Source organism: Lolium perenne, chromosome 7 (genome assembly GCF_019359855.2).
Source record: "Lolium perenne isolate Kyuss_39 chromosome 7, Kyuss_2.0, whole genome shotgun sequence".
Classification (NCBI taxonomy): domain Eukaryota; kingdom Viridiplantae; phylum Streptophyta; class Magnoliopsida; order Poales; family Poaceae; genus Lolium; species Lolium perenne.
Genome location: NC_067250.2, coordinates 244,900,591 through 244,921,821, shown reverse-complemented (window position 1 = coordinate 244,921,821; position 21,231 = coordinate 244,900,591). Strand labels below are relative to the sequence as shown.

General features: G+C 47.2%; 1 protein-coding gene and 2 long non-coding RNA genes across 3 annotated transcripts; 2 read left to right on the top strand and 1 right to left on the bottom strand.

Annotated features, from left to right (window-relative positions):
* Positions 1 to 3,783: 3,783 nt before the first annotated feature.
* On the top strand, positions 3,784 to 14,120 carry LOC127313144 (uncharacterized). Its single transcript, XR_007858808.2, has 4 exons — positions 3,784 to 3,925; positions 4,000 to 4,053; positions 6,240 to 6,316; positions 13,275 to 14,120. It is a non-coding gene; the product is annotated as an uncharacterized lncRNA (long non-coding RNA).
* Positions 14,121 to 15,434: 1,314 nt separating this feature from the next.
* Positions 15,435 to 16,224, top strand: LOC139833018 (uncharacterized). Its single transcript, XR_011748000.1, has 2 exons — positions 15,435 to 15,579; positions 15,957 to 16,224. It is a non-coding gene; the product is annotated as an uncharacterized lncRNA (long non-coding RNA).
* A 622-nt stretch (positions 16,225 to 16,846) lies between these two features.
* On the bottom strand, positions 16,847 to 20,477 carry LOC127313143 (uncharacterized). Its single transcript, XM_051343690.2, has 2 exons — positions 17,788 to 20,477; positions 16,847 to 17,693 (listed from the first exon to the last, which is right to left on the bottom strand). Exons 1-2 carry the CDS (start codon positions 20,408 to 20,410, stop codon positions 17,227 to 17,229), a joined length of 3,090 nt encoding a protein of 1,029 aa, XP_051199650.1. The 5' UTR covers positions 20,411 to 20,477; the 3' UTR covers positions 16,847 to 17,226.
* Positions 20,478 to 21,231: the final 754 nt, after the last annotated feature.

The following is a 21,231-nucleotide window of genomic DNA, read 5'->3' as shown; positions in this document are numbered from 1 at the left end:
CTGGAACTCAACACACCGGCCAAATCGCGAGTCCGGGCTTCCGGTACCATCCTTGGGGAAATGGTAGACTCTAATCCTAGTTAAGAAGAACTGGTGAAATATGCAACAGGTTATATGTAGGAACTGTGAAAACTGCGAAGAGTTTGTAGGAGTGTTGATCCTCTTGAAAATTGGAGATCAAGCCGGTGGAAACTGCAATTTCCTCAAAATAGTTGGATTAACCAAGCCTAAACAGTTACTCCCTCCGTCCATAAAAGGATGTCTCAACTTAGTTAAACTTTAGATGTATCTAGACCCGATGTAGTATATAGATACATCCAAATTTTGAAAAAGTTGATACATCTTTTTTTGGAGAGGGGTAGTATTAAAGAAAGACCCGTGAAATGTGCAACAGGTTAGACATGGAGTGGTGGAAACTGCAAAAAGTTCGTAAGATTGATCCTTGCAGCAGCTACAGGGTGAAGCTGGTAGAAACTGCAATTTCCTCTACTAGCTAGCTAAGCTATATGTATGGATTGAGCCACACATAATTAGCTAGCCGAACCGTAGCTTTCAACTAAATTACTAAAAGTCACATATGCACCTCTAGCTAGCTAGCGAATGCCCTACACATGGTGTGGCCCTGCAGGCTCGATCGATCCGGTGAGCCTCTTTGGAGGATGTGAACTGTCCAAGTTGGCTCAACTACCTGTGCATCAAGCCGACCGTGTGCTCATTGTAAGATCGATGCACTACACAGCTACTACCAGCTGCTGCAACTGCAATGCATGCAGTAGCTTTTTTTTTTTTTAGATATGGTATGCATGGAGGAGCAGTTTATAGCATCTCTAGCTAATCCCTCAAATTTTAGAGGAGTATCCGGCTCCCTATTCATTAGAGGAGTATATTTGCACATCTAAAAAATAGCTATTTCTAACCGATCCATTACACCTAACTCCTTAAACTCAATTCTGTACCAATTCGAAATAAATTCAAACAAATTTGACTCAAACTAGTATATTGAATTTTATTAACCTACTAGGATTGACTACATTGCCCTAAATCTAACCCAAAATTCTTCATCGCTGCTCTTAAAGATCCCATCTCTCGCTCTCTTGGCCGAGTTGTCAGAGGTGATGAGGTCGACGATCGGCCCACCGGACGGCATGGCTCTATCGGTCTACCACGCTTGTAGCGCTCGAAGCCTCGGCGTTCCGCCTCAACGCAATAAGGATACTTGGAGAAGAGCATCGACATGTAGTCCTCCTCGGCTCGCTTCATCTCAAGGCGCTTGCGGGCCTCCCGATCCTCATGTGCCCCCCTCGCGCCTAGCACTGAGCTGTTGAACTGGAGCATCGTCCGGCCAATAGGGGCTGCTGAGAGGGAAGTTCACCTTAGAGCATCTCCAGCCGTGTCCCCCAAAGCAACCCCCAAAGATATTTGGGGCACGCCAGACAATTATTCGTTCCCAGTCACGCGCCCCAAAGCCTCCTTCCACCCGGTAGCCCAATACGGTGTCCGGAGGGGACGCTCTGGGCGCGCCGGACAAAACGAGAAGGGAGGCGAGGAGTGGCTGGACCGACGCGTCAGCGACACACGAACGACGCTCAACCGTCGCCTACCTAGTGATGGTACAGTTGCCGGGAAGGGGAACCGTCGCAATGGCAACCGCGTCGATCGACGCGCGAACCGTCGGAATGGAGCGCGAACTCCACGGAAGAGCAACCGCAGCTCTCTTTGATATCTGCGCCGCCATTCATCCGCGCTCAATAAGATACCTACGTATGCGCATTCCTTTCTACAACCGGCCGGCGCCATTCATCTCTCCTCCCCTCTCTCACCATGAGCAACCTCTCTCTGCCATCGGACACCAACAGCCAGGGGAAGCCGCCGGGATAGCACCATTGGTGGGACAGAGTTGTGTTGCCTAGCAACTCTAGTTCCCCGCCGATGGACAGCTAGGAGGAGGATTGGGAGGCCGACGACGGCAATGAGGAGGAGGGCAAGGCCATCACAGACGACGGCCATGAGAAGGAGGAGGAGGAGGAAGAGGCTGAGGAGGCGGTGGCGGCAAAGGGGGCAAAGAAGGAGGCAAGGGTACGGGCAAAGGAGAAGGCGGAGGCAAAGGCGCAGCTGGCGAGCACCAACGACGACGAGGGGGACACAAGTTCCTCTGACGCGTCGAACGATACCGACTCTTCGGAAGAGGTGACAAGCAGGAAGTGCCTCCGCGAGAGCGACGAGGCGGGGCCATCAAAGAAGAAGTAGTTTAACAAATTCTTTTATTTTTTTGAAGTTTTTATATGTAATTTTTTTATGTTGCAGTACTTTGAAAATTAGTTCATGTTTTTCGAAGTCTTGACCGTACCTATAAATTTCTTCTCTATATTGAAATAAAAAATACAAAAAATAGATAATGCATTATTTTAATGTTTGGGGTGCGTTTAGGGGACGCGGCTGGGGAGCGACGTCCCCCAAACGGCAAGAAGAAAAAGCGTACCCCAAACGCTCGATCTGGCGCCGTTTGGGGGATGCTTTGGGGGACGCGGCTGGAGATGCTCTTAGCATCGGCGTGGTGGACACACAAACTTGATGTCGTACGCCTTCACCGTCGAATGGAAGGTGTCGACCCATATTTTGTGTGTGTTGTGTTCGGTGATCTCCGCCACCCATCTCTGCGGCGGCAAGTCGGCGTACTACGAGGAAGAGAAGAACGGTGATGAGAGGATCCGTACATCTGCAGTCCTAGTGAGATGGCTGCGGTTGGCCTTGATTTACATTCCCAATCAGTGGAGGGGACCGGTAGCGGGAGGATATGGCCATTTGAGGCGTTTGAGGGAGGCTCGGATTGCGGTGGGGGGTGGCGGCGTGGATTTGGGAAGTCGGCGAGAGGGGCGGGGGGGGGGGGGGGGGGCAGCCGAGGAGTAAATATTTTACTCCTCTAAACCCCTTGAGAGTTTGGTTAGATCTTGTCTAGAGGAGTAAAATACAACCGATTATAATAGATCAGTTAGAAATGCTCTTAGTAAAGGATTGGAGGGTCCATCATCTTGGAGCAAGTAGAAACTGGACCACGTGAGAAAGAAATCTAGAGGGGGGTAGAAGGATGCTGCATATAATTAGTGCTATCTCATGCAATGCCAGATCCATGCAAAAGTTGATCTTGACTTTGGTGCATATGCAGGTGTGGTACTGATGAGTGAAACACACACCGCGTGAATGCCTTGCTTCAGACTATCAGTACTGTTGGTTTGTGTAGCTGCTGTCTGCTGGTGAACAACAGAACAAGCTAGCTGTAGCTGGTGTACATTGTGCGGTGGAGTGCCAAGCTGTGCTTTGCCTGTAGATAGCTAGCTACGTAGGTGCATAGTTGGGGCATGCATGCGTAGCGTACGAAGCGCCTCAATCAGCCAGGCCACCAAGCAAACTAATAACTGCAGCCCAAAGTGTGTTTGGTGTTAGCTGGGCGGTTGCTGCCATAGAGCCATCATCCAGCAGGGGGCAGAGGTAGATTTATGTTGCCAGCAAAACAAGGTACTACGTATTCGTCTGAGAGCACGTGCAAAAAAGAGAGAGCTTCAGTAGGTGCAAAATTAAACAGTCACCAGTATCACTTAGCAGAACTGAATGGTGTATGACCAACGAATCGTTTCACATGGCCAATTGATCCTGCCTCCTGGGCTTTCTGTGCGGGAACGTGGCCGTCGGCTTCAGTAGTAGTGCCGACTACGTATGGGCCTATATGGCCATACTTTTGTTATAGGCCCAATCAAGTACACACAAAAAAAACTGCTGAACCTCTGATCTGAACTTTCCCTAAAACAAAACAGAGAGAAGCGGAGAAGGCCGCCGCCCGCCGCTACCCTTGCCGGTCGGCGGCGCCGAGCTCGCGGGATACCTAACTGCGATTCTTGCTCTCCTACGCGCTCCGCGTCTCCGCCGGCAGGTCTGTTCCTTATGCCGTTCTTGTCCTCGGACACTTGCCGATTGGAACCTCCGAGAGTGATTTTCGTTTTGCAGATTGCGTGCGACATGGACGACTTCCGGTTGATTGCTAGTGAGTGACGCCTGGAGGTTCGTACCTTGGTGTGCCGTTTTCTAGCTTCCAGTATTGATTTCGATGTGGGTGAAGGCTGTTTCTTTCTAAGGCATACTGCCTTTTGTGTAGCATTTTCAGTGGAATTCAGATAACTTCTGTTTCAGGACATACACTATTTTCTGAGCAAAGCAGTAATCTATACAGTAATGCACCATGATTAGAGTCTCTGTTGCTGTTTTTGATATACTTTCACATGATTTCATATTTGAATCTCTGTTACATTGTGGTAAATTATAATGGTCTACATGTGTTTGACTCTTTTGCTGAAATCTAACTTTCATCTTATCATATGTATCAATGAAAAAAAATAAGATATTACTTCTATATATGACTAGCAAATATGTCCGTGCGTTGCTACGAGTTGGTAGTAATTTTTATTCTGGCATGGCGTAGTCTCATGTACTCCCTCCGATTCATATTAATTGACTTCAATATGGATGTATCTAAAACTAAAATATGTCTACATACATCCATATTAGAGTCAATTAATATGAACCGGAGGGAGTAGCATATATAACCCAACAATCTACACACGTAAATAATAATAATTCTTCGAGGTGTGCTTCGGTGTCCCCAACCATAAGCCCCCTCTGCTGCTAAGGTTGAATGGTTAAATTATGCCATGAAGGGGTATCGGGAGATCTTGGCCCTTCACATGGACAAAAGTTTGGAGAGGGCGGAGCAGACACTAAAGTGAAAACCTTAATTCCAGAGGATCTCACAGGTTGCCTCCTCCGGGCGCGACCATCCGATCAGCCATTGCGCAAAAGATTGACGAGCACGTCCCCGCCTCCGTTCGACGCCACGTGATCCTACGGCCCCACAAGCTCAAGCCCTAGCCCGCCGCCTCCTCATCATCTGCTACGCCCCGAAAGCTCAAGCCCTAGCTCGCCGCTTCCTCATGTTCCGACGCGTCTCATCGTCTTCCGTCCTGCAAGACAAGGGGTCGCCTATGTTGCGGGGTACCGTGGCCTTCTCTCATCCCCTTTTTGATGCCACCGCTGCAAAAGGCCGGCCCTAATGGAGGTATGCCCGTGCTCCACCGATGGTTCTACAAGCAATGTTGACGGTTGCTACAATCGATGTCGGCGACTGCTACAAGCAGCTGCGGCAGATGCTACAGGTTGCGGCGGCGGTTGCTACAGTTGGCGCCAATGACTGCTACAAGAAGTTACTCGTAAGCTACAAGCAGCAACGGCAGTTGCTCGAAGCAGCAGTGGCTGCTGCTACAAGGGGCGGAGGCGGCTGCTACAAACTGCGAGTGTCGTGCTCCAAGGAGGTCGGCGGCGATGCTACGTTCGGTCGGCGACGACGCATCCAAAGGCCATAGGTGATGCCTACGAGCCGCTGGTCGTGGTGCGTAGAGCCGCGGATGGCGGTGCTACGAGTTGTCGATACCGACAAGGTCTCTCACCGGAGTCGGTGATGCGCTACCGCGGTCTCGCCTCGGCTAGAGCACGCCGTCCTGGTATCTCCTGCTCCACATCCTACCTCCATCCTTCTCCACCTTTTGAATTCTATTGATAGAAGGTTGGTCGTGGCCGAGGCAACGGACGACATCGCTGTTGTCCTCTACTTTGAAATTGTTTCATGAATAGAGTCCGCCCCTACCAATGCAACACTTCGATAGGTACACAATCACGCCCAGCACTGCAGCTCCAAAGTAGAGGACCTACTTGTTCCACGCAATTACCATGGAGGAAGCTATGCTGCTGCTCGATCTGCGGCACCTGGAAGGGGCGCCACTGGACGCCACGGAACAGCGGTAGAGTTAGGAAAGTTAGATCGGGTTTTAGGGGGACTCTGCTGCCTGCCTTCACGGCTTCACTGTAGCGACTGCAGGCCCATTAAAAGTTAGCCATCTTAGCTGTGACCGGGAGAGTTACTTACGCACTGAAGGTTAACAAAGCACATGCGTCCAGCGCGAACAGGTTTCGATCCGGTTTATATATGTACATCAGCGAGACGAAACCAATCGGGATTTTTTCCTGACTGGTGGACGTACGACGTACCGGTCCGATCGCAATTTAATAGTAAAGATCATTTGAGCTTATGCCATAGAAAGTATTGGCCCACTTGGGTAGTTGGTACAGATTTCCAGCAATAAATTGTTTACCTCTTGGTAGGGTATAACTGATGTTTGGATCCTTTTTGTATGCAGTGTGTTTTGCACAATGGGACAATCAAACACACAAATGGTGGACAGTAACGGATTGGGCATGTGTGCTTGTTGACCAGGTAATTTAGCCTAGCACTAACTTGTTTCATCGGGTTTGATCTGGTTCATTGGCACACATTATGTATTTACGCTAACATTTTTATGTAACATCTGACATAGTAGTATTAACTATTGAGCTTTCCAATATACTCTACTTTATCTGATCCATTACAAATATGTTAAGGTTAACTATGTATATAGCTCCCTTCCCTTTGAGATAGAATTAAAGTCTATCTGCTAAGGAAACAATAAAGAGGTGCAACGAGGACTTAGTCTCTATGAACGGTAGGCCAAAATCTTCCATAAACCTCTCCTTCCATGAAGGCAAGGTTGGGGGAATTCGATTGAACAGCTCACTTCCATAAACACCGGTTTCGACCAAGCTATTTTTGCCATAGACACAATCTGCGGTCTGTTTCCATTTTGCTGCCAATTGATTCCCAGCGCATTCCAGTATGATGAGCTAAAGGGGCATATAAAGAAGAGATACTCAAGAGTTTCTTTTGGATAGTCAGATCAGTGACATGAGTCTGCAGTTCTCTCAATTCATACATTGCTTGAGGAGATAAAGGAAATGGAAATTGCAAACAAGGTTGTCAACCACAATAAAATCCTTAGCAGATATGTCTTCATAGATCACAAAGTAAAATGACCCGGGGAATTGTTCTGCTAAAATCTCTTCTAACCACACATCTTTGAAGAAAAGAGGTGTTGGACAGGTGTTGGACAGTATATGGGCTGCATTCTATCTAATAGTCTGTCTTCCTGTTCTGGCCCATGTGGCCCATTAACCCAAGTGACCTGGGATGGTATATAAGTGAGGCTGGTATATAAGTGAGGCTGGTCTGTTAGAAACTTTAAGACATAACATAGCAAGTGCTGGTTGCTGCCTCAAGGTTAGCCACTCTTCCTCTTCTACATGGTATCAGAGCCACCGGCAGCAGTGGTGGCGGTGCCGGCGACAACCAGGGCGACGATGATGGTGCTCCTCTGGTGGCTTTCTGACGGGAAAGCGTAGGGTGGTGCGGGAGCTCGTGGTAGCAGATCCAAAGGAGGTTGAAGGCAGTGGTTCTTGTGCTGAAGTTGTGTTGCTGTGATTGAAGATGGCGGAGGAGGATCTGGCCATAGCCAAGGTGCTTGACAAGCTGGCCAACTTGCTGGCTGCAAAGCATCTTCTGCTACTTCTGGGGAAGGCAGGCAGGCTGCCCCACATGGGGAGATGCAGTATAAGCTTGAGCTCATGCCAAATGAGATCAAGCTCGATGGGGTTGAAAGTTATCTGAGTTGTTCTAGGAGGGGGATGTTGATTCTAAGGACAAAGTTGATGGAAGGGTACGTACTAGGAAAGGTTCTTGAGCCTGAAGAAACGGAGGGCAGGAGGGGAAATGGAATGCTATAAATTCACTAGTTCTCACTTGACACCTGCTGTTGCAGCATCATTGCAACATCAGTGGAAGCTCTTTCCACATCAACAAATATATGGGATGCCCTATCAAAGATGTATTCGGGCAAGGGAAATGTCATGCTGGTCTCTCAAATGAAGACATAATACACGATTTGACTCAAGGTGAAAAATCAGTGATGACATATGTGGGAGAGTTGAGACGTGCATGGGTAGATCAGGATCACCTATCCCCCTTGGTGCTGCCTCATTCAGAACGTGTGGCAGCAGTGAAGAAGTGGATTGGGACCAAAGGGTGATGAAATTTTTGAAGGGACTAAATCTTGCATTTGAGGGCAGAGGGCTGTGCTGATGCATTTTCCTCAGCTGCCTACACTGGAAGAGGCAATTGAAGCTATGTCACAAGAAGACACTAGGCTGAAACATATGGTGAAAGCGGAGGTTGTACCTAAACCAACTTAGTATGTGTCAAATAGGCAAGAGACACGTGATTGCCACAATTGTGAAATAAAAGAGCATCTAAGTCATAACTGTTTTGCTCCAAGACGTGGTCATGGAAGTGGGTTTGGCTGTGGAAATTTCAGGGAAGTTAGAGGCAGGAATGCAGGGTATTCCAAATTTCCAACCATCAAGTGGGTGCTAGAGCAAGCATGTCAGCCATGAATGAAGAGCAAGAACAACCTTGTTCAAGCCAGAGTGAAGTGAAGATGGGGGAGCAGCAAACCGATGGATGTTTTGGGCACTTTGCCCACTTTGTCTACTCGGATGAAGGTAAGACTAAAAGTGCCTCTAGCTATGCATAGAGTAAATTCAGAATGGATACTAGACTCTAGAGCCTCCAAACATGTTGGTGGTAGCATTGGTGAGTTCGAATCATATATGCCGGCGACTCGAATGCATCAAGAAATAATTTAGACCGCTGATGGTACAGCTCAACCAATCAAAGGAACTGGAGTTGTTCGGTGCACGGGAAATATTAAGCTATCATCAGTCCTACATGTTCCTGCATTTTCTGTGAATTTACTCTCTCTAAGTGCACTGGTTTATCAAATAGACTTTCGTGTAATCGTTGATGGATACTTATTCTTTATACATGAGAGGCTTAGTGGAAGGAAGATTGGAAGATTGGAACCGTAACCAGACGTAGAGGCCTTTGGTACATGGACCATGATGAATCATGCAAGTTAGAAGGTTCAACACTAGTTGCAGCACTGCTGGAGAAGGAGAAAATTGCTATGACGCATCATTGTAGAATGGGACATGTTGCTTTTGATAAAATGACTTAAGTATTTCCGGATGTAATGAGTGAAGTTGATAAGAACAATCTTAAGTGTGAAGCATGTGAGTATTCTAAACACACTAGAAACACCTATGTGAGTAAGGGGCTCAGAAGTATATCCCCGTTTATGCTTGTGCATTCTGATGTGTGGACATGTCCTATTTCCTCTATCGGTGGATGAAGTATTTTGATATTCATTGACAGTTATTCTCGAATGACTTGGGTGTACCTTATGAAGCATAAGGATGAAGTGCATTCTTGCTTCCAAAATTTCTATGCATATGTTAAAACCCAATTCAAGGTGCAGGTCCAAATGCTCAGATCAGATAATGGGACATAATATATTAACAAGAAGTTTGACGGATTCCTATCTAATCATGATATTCTACATCAGACATCATGTCTAGACACTCCACCTCAAAATGGAGTGGCAGAGAGAAAGAATCACCACATTTTAGAAGTGGCTCGACCGGTGATGGTATACCATGAATGTCCCACAATTCCTCTGGAGTGAGGCACTGATGACTGCTACATTTCTTATCTATCGCATGCCCTCAAGAATACTAGATATGAAATCTCCTTGTGAATAATTGCTAGGAGAGAACAAGTTTGTGGTTCCTCCAAAGGTGTTCGGCTGCACTTGCTTTGTTCGTGATCACAGGCCCTAGGCCCTCGGTGACAAAGCTTGATCCTAGAGCTATTAAGTGCATCTTCATTGGCTATCCTGCTGGACAACGAGGATATAAATGTTGGAGTCCCTCTGAGTGAAGCACATTTGTAAGTATTGATGTTACTTTCTGTGAATCTAACCCCTTTTATGGTGAAAAAACTGATTTGAGTGCTATATTTGAAGGGCTTGACCAGCCACTGAATATTGCTGGTCAAGAGGGGGAGAGTGCAAGTGGCAGCAGTGCAAGTAAAAAGATCTCTCCTCATGTGGACCAACAACAACCTCAACAGCCTATGATTGTTGGGTCTATACCACTTGTTGTACCAGAATTGCCACATGCTAGAAGTTGGCCAAAGCCAAATGAAGAGCAAGATCTTCGTGTGTACTCACGGAGACCAAGGATTGAAGACATGGGGAGCACCATGCAGAAGAAGGGGAGCCTAAAGAAAGGTCAACATGCAATACAATAGAATCGTTGGATTTGCCTATTGTTTTAAGGAAGGGGACAAGAGAATCTACCTTGGAAGAAATCGATAGAAATGGCTTGGTACACAACATCAATAACTATTTATCATATGAAGCTTTATCCCCGTCATACAAGTCATTTGTAGCGTCTCTTGAGTCCATTCCAATTCCAACAGATTGGAGGGCAGCCAAGCGGGATCAGAAGTGGCTTGCAGCTATGAACGAAGAATTGGAGGCATTGAGGAAGAACACGACTTGGAATTAACTACTCTTCCTTGAGGAAAGAATGCAGTTAGTTGTATATGGGTATATGAAGGAAAGATAGAGAGGTTCAAAGCGAGATTGTAGCTAGAGGGTACAGTCAAACTATGAAATTGACTATGATGAAACATTTGCACCTGTGGCAAAGATGAATACACTGATCTCATGTGCAGCAAACTTTGGATGGCCCTTACACAAGCTGGATGTGAAAAAATATGTTCCTACATGGTGATCTACAAGAAGAAGTTTACATGGAGATTCCCCCGGGCTAGTTTCAGCTGAAACTGAAGGTAAAGTGTGCAGGCTAAAGAAGTCGTTGTATGGATTAAAACAATCTCCTAGAGCTTGGTTTGATCGATTTAGAAGAACTGTGTGCGAGATGGGATATGGACAGTGTAATGGAGACCACGCTGTATTCTATAGACATTCAAATCAGAAAATAATAATTCTAGCAGTCTACGTGGATGACACTATAATCACAGGAGATGATGTAGCAGAAATAACCAGGGTAAAGAATTGTTTAAGCAAAGCCTTTGAAGTCAAAGATTTGGGACAACTTAAATACTTTTTTGGAATAGAAGTTGCAGGGTCAAAGAAGGGAATAGTTCTATCACAGCGCAAGTACATCTTGGACCTTCCCAGTGATATGGGGATGATGGATTGCCGTGCAGCTCCAACACCCATGGATCAAAATCAAAAGGTAGCAGCTCAATGCGGCGAACTCGTAGAGAAGGAAAGATATCAGAAAGTGGTGGGAAGATTGTTATACTTGTATCACACAAGACTATATATTGCATATGCAGTTGGTGTAGTGAGCAGATATATGCATGAGCCAAGAAGTGGACACATGGATGTTGTTCATCGAATCCTAAGATATTTAAAAGGAACTCCAGGAAAAGAGTTATGATTTAAAGCAAGTAGACATCTAACAGTGAAAGTTGTTTAGACGATAGAAGTTCAACTTCTGGTTATTGTGTATTTGTTGGAGGAAACTTGTACAAAGCCATGTCTCTAGGATTAAGTGAGATGCTATGGGTAAGAAACTTTATGACTGAGTAAGGCTGGACACTTGAACGTGTCGTGTGATAACAAATCAGCAGTATGCATATCAAACAATCCAGTCAGGACAAAGCACATTGAGATTGATAGATTCTTCATTAAAGAGAAGCTAGATGTTGAAATTATCAAGATTAACTGTGTGAGCATAGGGAAGCAGATTGCTGATTGTCTGACAAAAGGTTTGGCTGCCAGGGAATATGATCGAGCTTGTGACAAGATGGGGATAATAGATATCTATCACCCATCTTGGGGGAGGGTGTTGGACAATATATAGGCTACATTCTATCTAGCAGTCTGTCTTCCTATACTGGCCCATTAGCCCAAGTGACCTATATTGGTATATAAGTGAGGCTGGTCTGGTAGAAACCCTAAGACATTACATAGCATCTGCTGGTTGCTGCCTCAAGATTAACCACTCTTCCTCTTCTACAAGAGGTACCAGATACAATTTCACATGTGGTGATTCATCTGTACACAAGTTTGAGAATATCTTTCCAGCAGAAGGAACAACATTGAACAATGGCATGTGGCACTTTCCCTCTGTAATATATGTTGCATATTAGCTTGACCCATGACGTATCCTCTCTGTTGTAGAACTTGTGAATGTATTTCAGAAGCAAAGCCTCATTCTGATTTTAGTTCTGCGCGCCAAGTTCACCTTTTTTCCTTTGGCCTGCATGCCTTATCCCAGGCAACCAAAGAAATTACACCTTTCACCATCATCTGTTTTCTTATTCAAGAGAACAGGTGTCTTCTGATTTCCTCCATATGCTCGGGCAGATGGAGTGAACTCACAGTGAACATAGCTATAGAGGCGAGAATAAAATTTATAACATTAATCCTTCCACTGTAAGACATCATCATTTAGTTTGCTGTCAAACTTTTTTCAATTCTGTCAATAAAGGGCATCAGATCTTGGATAGAAGGTTTAGTTGTCCTAAGCACGCCACCTCCCTCCTTGCGCCCGTGTGGGCCTGCCTCCACAAAACGGACATTTCGAGCATTCCCCACGGGACTGTCTGGGAGGTGCTTTGAGTGCCGTGTGAGTCAGGTCCAGCTCCTCGTGTAGCCATCCAAACAACTGATTTTTTGCAGCCAGCGGACCTGTTTGGAGAGGATGCATGCAAGAAAATACGCCCTGCCCCTACTGCATTGACTTTTCCCGGATCTCCCCAGAGTTTTTTTTTTCCCTCAGAGCAAGCATCTTGAGGTTTCATATGTTCATACTCTTAGGAATGGAACCACCACGTCGGTTGGCTTGGGATAACTAGGTGCACCGACTTCTAGGCATGAAAGATTTCCAAGCTCTGGAAGAAGCTCCCATCAAAGATATTTTAATCAAGATAAAGAAAATGATGCTCATGTTGGTTATTTTAATCAAAGACATCACTTTTATGTTTATGCTCCTGCTGGAAAAGGTTTCCAATACTGGGAGGAACCGATCAACCGGTGTAATAATGATTTCCGAAACTTCTACATATGCCTTGTTTCCTGAATAGTATGTTGTTTTCAGAGTCTATGCACTGCTCACTGCTCAGCCTACAAGCACACCTTGAAGTTGAGACTATTAGTTCGTGAATCTGTTAGTGATCTAGTAATAAAATTTCTTTGAAGTCTATTCGACCATCAATATATCGCTATGCTTAGCTTTTAGTATTGTTCTTATTCTTGCTTACAATAAGTTAACATTTGGCCTGTTAATCTGTTTCATATGCATAAGCTAGAATTCGAAAGGTGTTCTTACTCCAGAAAGTACTTCGACAACTTGACATAGTCTCCCATCGTTGGTAATTGTTGCCAATTTTTGCTGATCATACTTAAGATTTCTGCATATTAATGCAGCTCACCATTCATGTGACCGACTAAAGTACCTCATTTATACCTTCTGAGGTTCCAGACTGGCTGATGGATCAAGCTCAGCCCGACATAAGCTTCCTCTACTTCATGCATGATCGATTAAGTGAAGACCACTGCCTATCAATGAAGATATGGGTAATGCGATGTTTGGAATATTATTTCTGACAATGATAAATGCTTCTTATGAAGATACTGGTGTGCTATCAGGTCAGCCAATGTTGTCTGCAAGAATGCTTGCACCATGGGTTGATCCTTTCCAACTAGCTGGGGAATATGCGAACTTGATATTGAAATTGGCAGCAGTAAGCACATTCTGGCCGGTTTAGTTCTTCGTACCCTTAATGTTGCAGCCTGAGATCTCGACACTTACGCATTCACATGAGTATCATCAATTTCGCCAATACAATCATGTGATGACATGAACAAATAATTATGTCCACACAAATACAATCTATACAATTATGTCACAATCTATATAATTATGTGATGACATGAACAAGTAGTCATGCTCACACCAATGCAATCTTGTGATGACATTAACAAACAATACTAGTCACCTTGACAGGTGGACACCATCTTGGGCTCATTTGTATCTTTGATGGAGTTTTACCGGTTTGTGGCTTATCACCTCTCCGAGGTCTCCAATAGCTGGATGTTGTCTATGTGGATCTCCTGAATGTCAAAACTAAACCTCTGGTTATGACCTACAACATGAAAGAACATTGCTACTTGCTCTTCCACAGTGGTGTGGATGTTATCTTGTACCAAAAGCATGTCCCTAAGCGTCTTCACAACCTGGTAAAAATGGGCTCTTTTCATCAGAAGCATGTTGACAACTTCTACATCATTGCAGTTGTAAATTTAGTTCATATTTGCATGCCTATCGGGTCAACATTGGATCATACGTGATCACAAACTTGACATTGCGTTGAACATCTCTCTTGTGGACCAAAAGAAGCTAAGATCTCACAATTATGAGTGTTGCTGCCTGTATGATAGCTTCATCGGTGCTTCCTAACATGGGTGGGTGGTGGTGGGGGGGGGGGGGGGGGGGGGGGGTGGGTTAGCAACAGCATGAGAGATGAAAGTGAGGAGCCCGTGCTGGAGACAAAGGAGAGGACTCTTTGCCAGTGCCGGAGACCGAGTGTGAGGAGCTGGTGCAAAAGATTTGTCTCCGCACCACCATAGGCGTAGACAGAAGAGGTGGTTTTATTTCTATGACTCTCGAGCTGACCAAATAAAGAGGGAGGTGAGATTAGCTTTGCTGCCAAACCGCGCCAAAAAGAGCAGCCCCAAGCATGCCATCGCCCCCTTGTGCCGTGCGGGCCTGGCTTCACGAAAACAGCCATTGGAGCGACTGGCTGGGAGGTGCTTTGAGGTGTGAGCCAGATCCAGCCCCTCGTACAGCCATCCAAACAGCCGTTTTTGCCGCCAGTGGGCCTGTTTGGGCCACCGAACACGCCCTACCCCTACTATATTTACTTTTCCAGGATCTCCCCAGAAAGATTGTTTTTACTAAGAACAATCATCTTGAGGTTTCATATGTAGATAGTCTTAGGAATTGAACCAGTAAGATGGTTCGGGTGGGATAGCTAGGCTCACCAACTTCTTCAAATTTATCTAGCCACTGTTATGTTTATGCTCCTGCTGGAAAAGTTTCCTTTACTTGGAGGAACAGATCAACCTGTCTAATAATGATACTGAAACTTCTACATATGCCTTGTATCCTGAATATGTTATTTTTAGGGTCTATGCACTGCTCAGCCTACAAGAACATCTTTAAGTTCAGACTATCAACCACCAATATATTTGTTAGTGATCTAGTAACAAGCATCTTTAAATTCATGAATCTGCTAGTGATCTAGTAAAATTTCTTTGAAGTCTATTCAACCACCAATATATCACTATGCTGAGTTTTTTGGAATCGTCCTTACTCTTGCTTAGAATAAGTACCATTTAGAATTCGAAAGGTGTTCTTACTCCAGAAGGTACTATGACAACTTGACATAATTTCCCATCGTTGGTTCCATAATGCCTTTCAAATCCTCCTAGCCACTATCCTACTGCAATAATTCTTGCTAAGAAGAATGTTCTTGCCATATTTTCCTGATCATACTTAAGATTTCTTCATATTAATGTAGCTCACCATGAATGTCACCGACTAAAGCACCTGATCTGTACCTTCTGAGGTTCCAGACTGGCTGATCGATCTAGCTCAGGCTGACATAAGCTTCTTCCACCTCATGCATGATCGATATGTGAAGCCTACTGCCTATCAAGGAAGATACAGGTAATGTGATGTTTGGGACATCGTTTCTGACAATGAAAAAGCTTCTTATTGAGGCCTTGTTTACTTCTCTTGTATTTTCACCCCCAACAGTTTGGGGATGGTAGGGGATTTGGTGAACACAAAATCCCCTCCCATCCCCTCAAATACCCCTCCCCAAAAATACACAGTCTGAGGTAGAGTTTTAAATCTAGGCAAAAATGAGGGAAATTGTGGGGATATGTGGGGATTATCCTCCCCAAACCTGGAGAAGTAAACATGCTACTTGGGATATTTCGGGATTGGGGATAATCCCCTCTGATCCCCTAAAATACTCTAGAAGTAAACAAGGCCTGAGTGAAAAATCACTGGGTAACTGTTGGGTATTTCTTGGCTTGTAGGTAATATGAGCTATGAAGGTCTCCAGGATAAAGCACGTTCACCTGAATATCTGAGCAGATAATTCTGATTTTGGATATGTATGTCTTCAGATTCATTGGTGAGTTGTGTCTTCCAGCACAAAAAAGACAGGGCTTTGATGGGGGGAGTGAGGAATAGTCATAAGCAAGGAGAGCAACCAAACAGTACTTTTTCTTGTGGTATTTGACTCATAATAGGTTATTTAGCGACCATTTTCTGGACTCGCGTAAATCCAAATATTCCCATCCACATTCCACCGAGGTATTAATCATGTCCTTTTTGATGTGACGTAAAATGGCTTACAGTGCGGTATTTTCAACTGACTAAAAAGGACAGGGAAGGGCTCAGTAAATGAAATTAAAATAACCACCTCTAGTTTTTAGTGATATTCATTCAAAAGGGCAATTAGTTCATTTTATTGCTATTTCCAAGTCTCCAACTCCCATGTAGATTTTTTTTTCACATTATAAACAATAGTTTGGATTGTACACACCACAGATAATTAAACCATCTACTAACCTGAATATAACTGCAATTCAGGCCTGCACAGGATAATCCAAAGCAGTTTGACGACACGGTCGCCGCTGCATTTTCCACCTCACGCACAATAATCTCTTCAGTTTATTCAGCTCGTGAGGGCCACCAGATTTGTCTGCTCACCCCCACTTGGAAAGAAATACCACCATGTCACAGTCAATCCCCAATCACAACACAAGTTTGCTTCCTGTGTCACGCATGCGCTGTCCCAACGAAGACCGGACTCACTCCCCTGTTTCTGAAGCTACATCCCAAAGTTTCAGGCATCTCAATGCAACTCTGAATTTTGTATCTACCGTTCCCTGACTGGGGAATTTGGCCGCGGCGTGATCACTTCTCAAAACTGCTGGATCCATGTGACATTTCAGGCTTACAGGCGAAGAAGATACATGCACCGGCGCCTAGTTCAGCCAAACTGGTGGTTAGGAACCAAACAAGCCCTTCGGTGCCGCCGTGCCGGTCCAGAACTTGCGTTATGTCCTTCCTGGAGATCGGCTTATGTTACAGATACATACTTACATGTTTACATCCTTCCTTCACCTTGACGTGTTGCACTACTGCTACATTCAAGATGCATTACTATTGTAGTACTGCTATGCTAGCTCGAGATCTTCAACTCTCCATGGACGGGCTGTAGGTAGCTAACTGGCAGCTACGCACTCGCTCGTGCTAGTGTGCACCTGAAATTTGCTCTCCTTGCTGGGCGGGAGTCTCCTAAACCGCGTGCACCACAAAGTTTCCGCTGTCCTCGTCGTCATCATCCCACCTGCCGGAGTCCGACACGTCCCTTCTCCGGCTACCCTTCTTCGCCTGGAGAAGTGGTGCCCCACCATCGCAGTAGTCCAGCTGGCAAGCCTGTGCCTCAGCGGACATCCGGTCGCACCGGATGAGGTGCTGCAGGACCTCCTTCATGGATGGCCTCGCCGGTGGGTTCTCCCCCGTGCAGATCACCCCGAGAGTGAAGACGGATAGGATGTCTGACATATTGGCTGGGTCACGGATATGCTCGTCGATGACATCGTTGAACGGAGGGCCTTTCTGGTACCGTCGCCACGCCCACTCCGCCAGGCAGAAATCAGCGCCACCGTCGTTCGCGACCTTGCCAGTTGTAAGCTCCAGCAGAACAACACCAAAACTGTAGACATCAACCTTCTCGTTCACCCTTGGCCTGTAGCCATATTCTGCACAAGTTCACCCAAATTGACACATAGGTTAATTGCGATTTTTACGAGTTGATATGCCAACTGAATCGAGAACTGAATTTAGGATTCTCACCTGGCGCCATGTACCCAAATGTGCCACCGATGGCTGACACCGACTCTGGCTCCCCGGACTTGACAAGCATCCTGGCGAGCCCGAAGTCGGCGATCTTGGCATGGAACTCTGGGTCAAGCAAGATGTTGCTCGACTTGACATCCCGGTGCACGATCGATTGCGCGCAGTCATGGTGCATGTAGCTGAGTCCCTTGGCTGAATCGATCGCAATGGCCAGCCTCGTCGGCCAGTCCAGCGGCGCGGGTGCGCCCTCGCGCTCAAGGTGGTGCAGCCACCGGTCGAGGCTGCCGTTCTCCATGTACTCGTAGACGAGCAGCTTGACGTCAGTACTGGAGATGCAGCAAAGCAGCTTGACGATGTTGTTGTGCCGGATGTTGCCCAGGACCTTCACCTCCGACTCGAACTCCTTGTCAAGCTTGGCGTCCAGCTTCTGTGTGTTCCATATCTTTTTGACGGCCACCATCCTGCTGCCACCATGCTCCTCGTCACCACCGCCGCCACTGGCAGGGAGGTGGATCCGGTACACCTTCCCAGAGCCGCCGCTGCCGATCACATTCTCTTCACGGATGTTGTTGAGCACGTCAGACTCACTGAAGACCAGGTGGGTGAACTGTGTCATCTTCCAGTCGGTCACGTCTTGCCCCTCCTTCCGTCGACGGAAGAGCAGACATGCGATGCCTACACAGCCGACGAGGATAATACCAGCGAGCATGGAGAAGAGGATGATCAGGCCCATCGAGAGCTCGTCATGACCCTTGCTGCATGTTGGGAGGTTTACCCCCGATTTCTTCCTAGCACAGAGCCCGCGATTGCCGAGAAAGCTGGTTTCATATGCCGCGCTCTGCAGCGAGAGCGGTACCTCGCCGGTGAGCTGGTTTGATGACATGTTGAGCGCATTGAAGTTCACGCCGCTGAAGTCTGACGGTATGCCACCTGTGAGTTCATTGCCGGACAAATCAAGGATAGTCAAAGATGGAAGCAACCCAATGCTTGAAGGTGGTATTACGCCAGATAACCGATTGTCACTCAAGTTGAGAGAATTGAGCTTCTGCAGCAAGTTGACTGATGCGGGTATGGAACCAGTTAGTTGGTTGCCTGACATTGACAAATCAATAAGGCTGGGAAACTTGCTCATGTTGTCCGGTAGCTCGCCGGAGAGCAGGTTGTTCTCCGCCTTGAACACGTGCAGCCCAGTTGCCGACGTTGGGAAGGAGCCAGAGAACTGGTTGTTCCCCATCTCAATCCGGGTGATGTTCACAGATATGGTGGCCGGCAGAGCTCCGGTGAAACTATTGTTCTGTATCATCACGGTGGTCAACGTTGGAAATGACCAAATCTTGGCCGGGAACTTGCCGGAGAAGCGGTTGTTGTACAGCATGATGTTGTTCAGCAGGACACAGTCGCCTAGGTTCTTTGGGAGCTCACCAGAGAAGCTGTTGTTGAAGGCGACGATGTCGTAGAGGCTCCCGTTTGCGCATAGTGACTCCGGGAGTGGGCCGGAGAGGTTGTTGTTGCACACCTCAAGGTTCCCCAGCGGCGAGTACTTCCCGAGCTCTTGCGGGAGCTCGCCGGAGAGCTTGTTCTCGAATATCCTGATGTCCCTGAGCTTAGGGAGCATCCCGATGCTTGCCGGAATGGTGCCGGTGAGCTGGTTGGTGTAGAGGAACAGCAGCCTCAGGTTCTTGAGGTTACCAATGTCTTGCGGTATTTCTCCAGTGAGCTGGTTGGTAGACAGATCGAGTTCTACCAGATTTACCGCCGTGATCTTGCGCGGTATCTCGCCGGTGAGTCCGTTGGTGAACAGGTACACTTTCTCGAGCTTGGGGTGCTGCAAGACCCAGCCCGGGATCTTGCCGGTGAGCCTGTTCGTCATCAGGGCGAACATCGTCAGCTCCGTGAGGCTGGAGTACGCCTCCGGGATCTCGCCGGTCATGTTCATGCTGCCCATCCAGAGGTAGGTCAGGTTGGTCAGCTTGGCGAACTCGGCCGGCGCCGGGGCTGGCGCGAACGGGTTGGCCGCGAGCGTCAGCCGCTCGAGCCCGCCGAGCTTGCTTATCTCGGCTGCCGGGTAGGTCCCGGTGAACTGGTTGGTGTCGAGGATCAGCGACTTCAGCACGGACAGCCCGGACACCGCCGCCGGCACGGCGCCACTGAAGCTGTTGGCCGACAGGTTGAGGTGCTCCATGTGTGACGACAGGCTGTTGATGTCATCGGGAAGGACCCCGTCGAAGTGGTTGTTGGAGAGGTCGAGGAACCGGAGCTGGGAGCAGGCGTAGAGCGCCGTGCCGGGGAAGCCGCCGGTGAGGTTGTTGATGGAGAGGTCGAGGCGGGTCAGACTCTTGAGGTCGCACACGTGCGCCGGCACGCCGCCGGTGATGTTCAGGCTCGCCAAGGATATCTCCGTCACCACGCCGGCGCCGTCGCAGGTGACGCCGGTCCAGTTGCTGCAGTGGTCTGTGTGGACGGCGGGGTCCCACGACGCGAGCTGAGGGGGGTTTCCCCAGTCATTCTTGATGGCTAGGAGGGTGGCCTGGTCGCCGGGGGTGGTCTGGGAGGTGGACTCGCCGGCGAGTAGGAGGACGAAGAGGAGTAGGAGAAGGGGAAAGGGATATGTGCTCGACATTATTTTTGACGGAAGCTCGTCGGCGGTGAGGTGACCTAATGAGCTGAGGTGGGCATGGGAGTGAGAGTGTGCCGTCCGGCTGATATACGGTGTGAAAAGGCAAAGTCTGGCTAGTCAACGAGTCGTCGGTCGTCGGGCATAGGTGGTGGAGAAGGAATGATTGATTAGTGGCCACTGACTGAATTCTCATCGACTTGTTTCTCTCTGTCGAGCTGTGTAGTGATGAAGCAGATACTGATCTATCGATATTGTATTATTGCGGTATTGCGTGATCACGTTTCTTTTTATTCGCATTTGAGACGACGATGACTTGCTGCCCAGCATGCGTGAATCGTGATGGATTGCGGTGTTCATTTAAGAATGGGTTAAGGCAGTGTTTCATCCGTGACTTCACTGCCCAGAGACAATGACAAGAACTTGTCACATGAGACATCACAAATAATTTCGTTACTACTGTCACCGGCGTGAACCAAGACATAGCCTGGTGGCAGTCAGCTGTTGATAGCTTCCAGCCCGGTCGAGTTTAAGTCTCAATCAATACTCGTATATTGTGCACGCAGTTACCTTTGTTCATGCGATTTTTGACTTGGTTTCCTCTTATTAATTAGACTGGTCTCTTGGTTCTACAATATGAATCATCCTTTGTTCTCCAGATCAATGAATATTCTGTTTCGCTTCTGAAAAAAGGGGGAAAAAAAGCCAATGTCACCCCGTGACCACTTAATTATGTTCATTTTGGCTCTCAAGAAGATGCATTATTGGTACAAGGGATAACCAGTTTTACACTTCATTCATCCATCCGCCCATCACGTAAGCAATTG

Bases quoted from the DNA above. Each gene is read 5' to 3' on its own strand.
- LOC127313143 (XM_051343690.2), bottom strand. From the start codon at position 20,410: ATGTCGAGCACATATCCCTTTCCCCTTCTCCTACTCCTCTTCGTCCTC. The intron at 17,694-17,787 runs GTGAGAATCCTA...GAACTTGTGCAG, and splicing joins ATTTGGGTACATGGCGCCAG to AATATGGCTACAGGCCAAGG.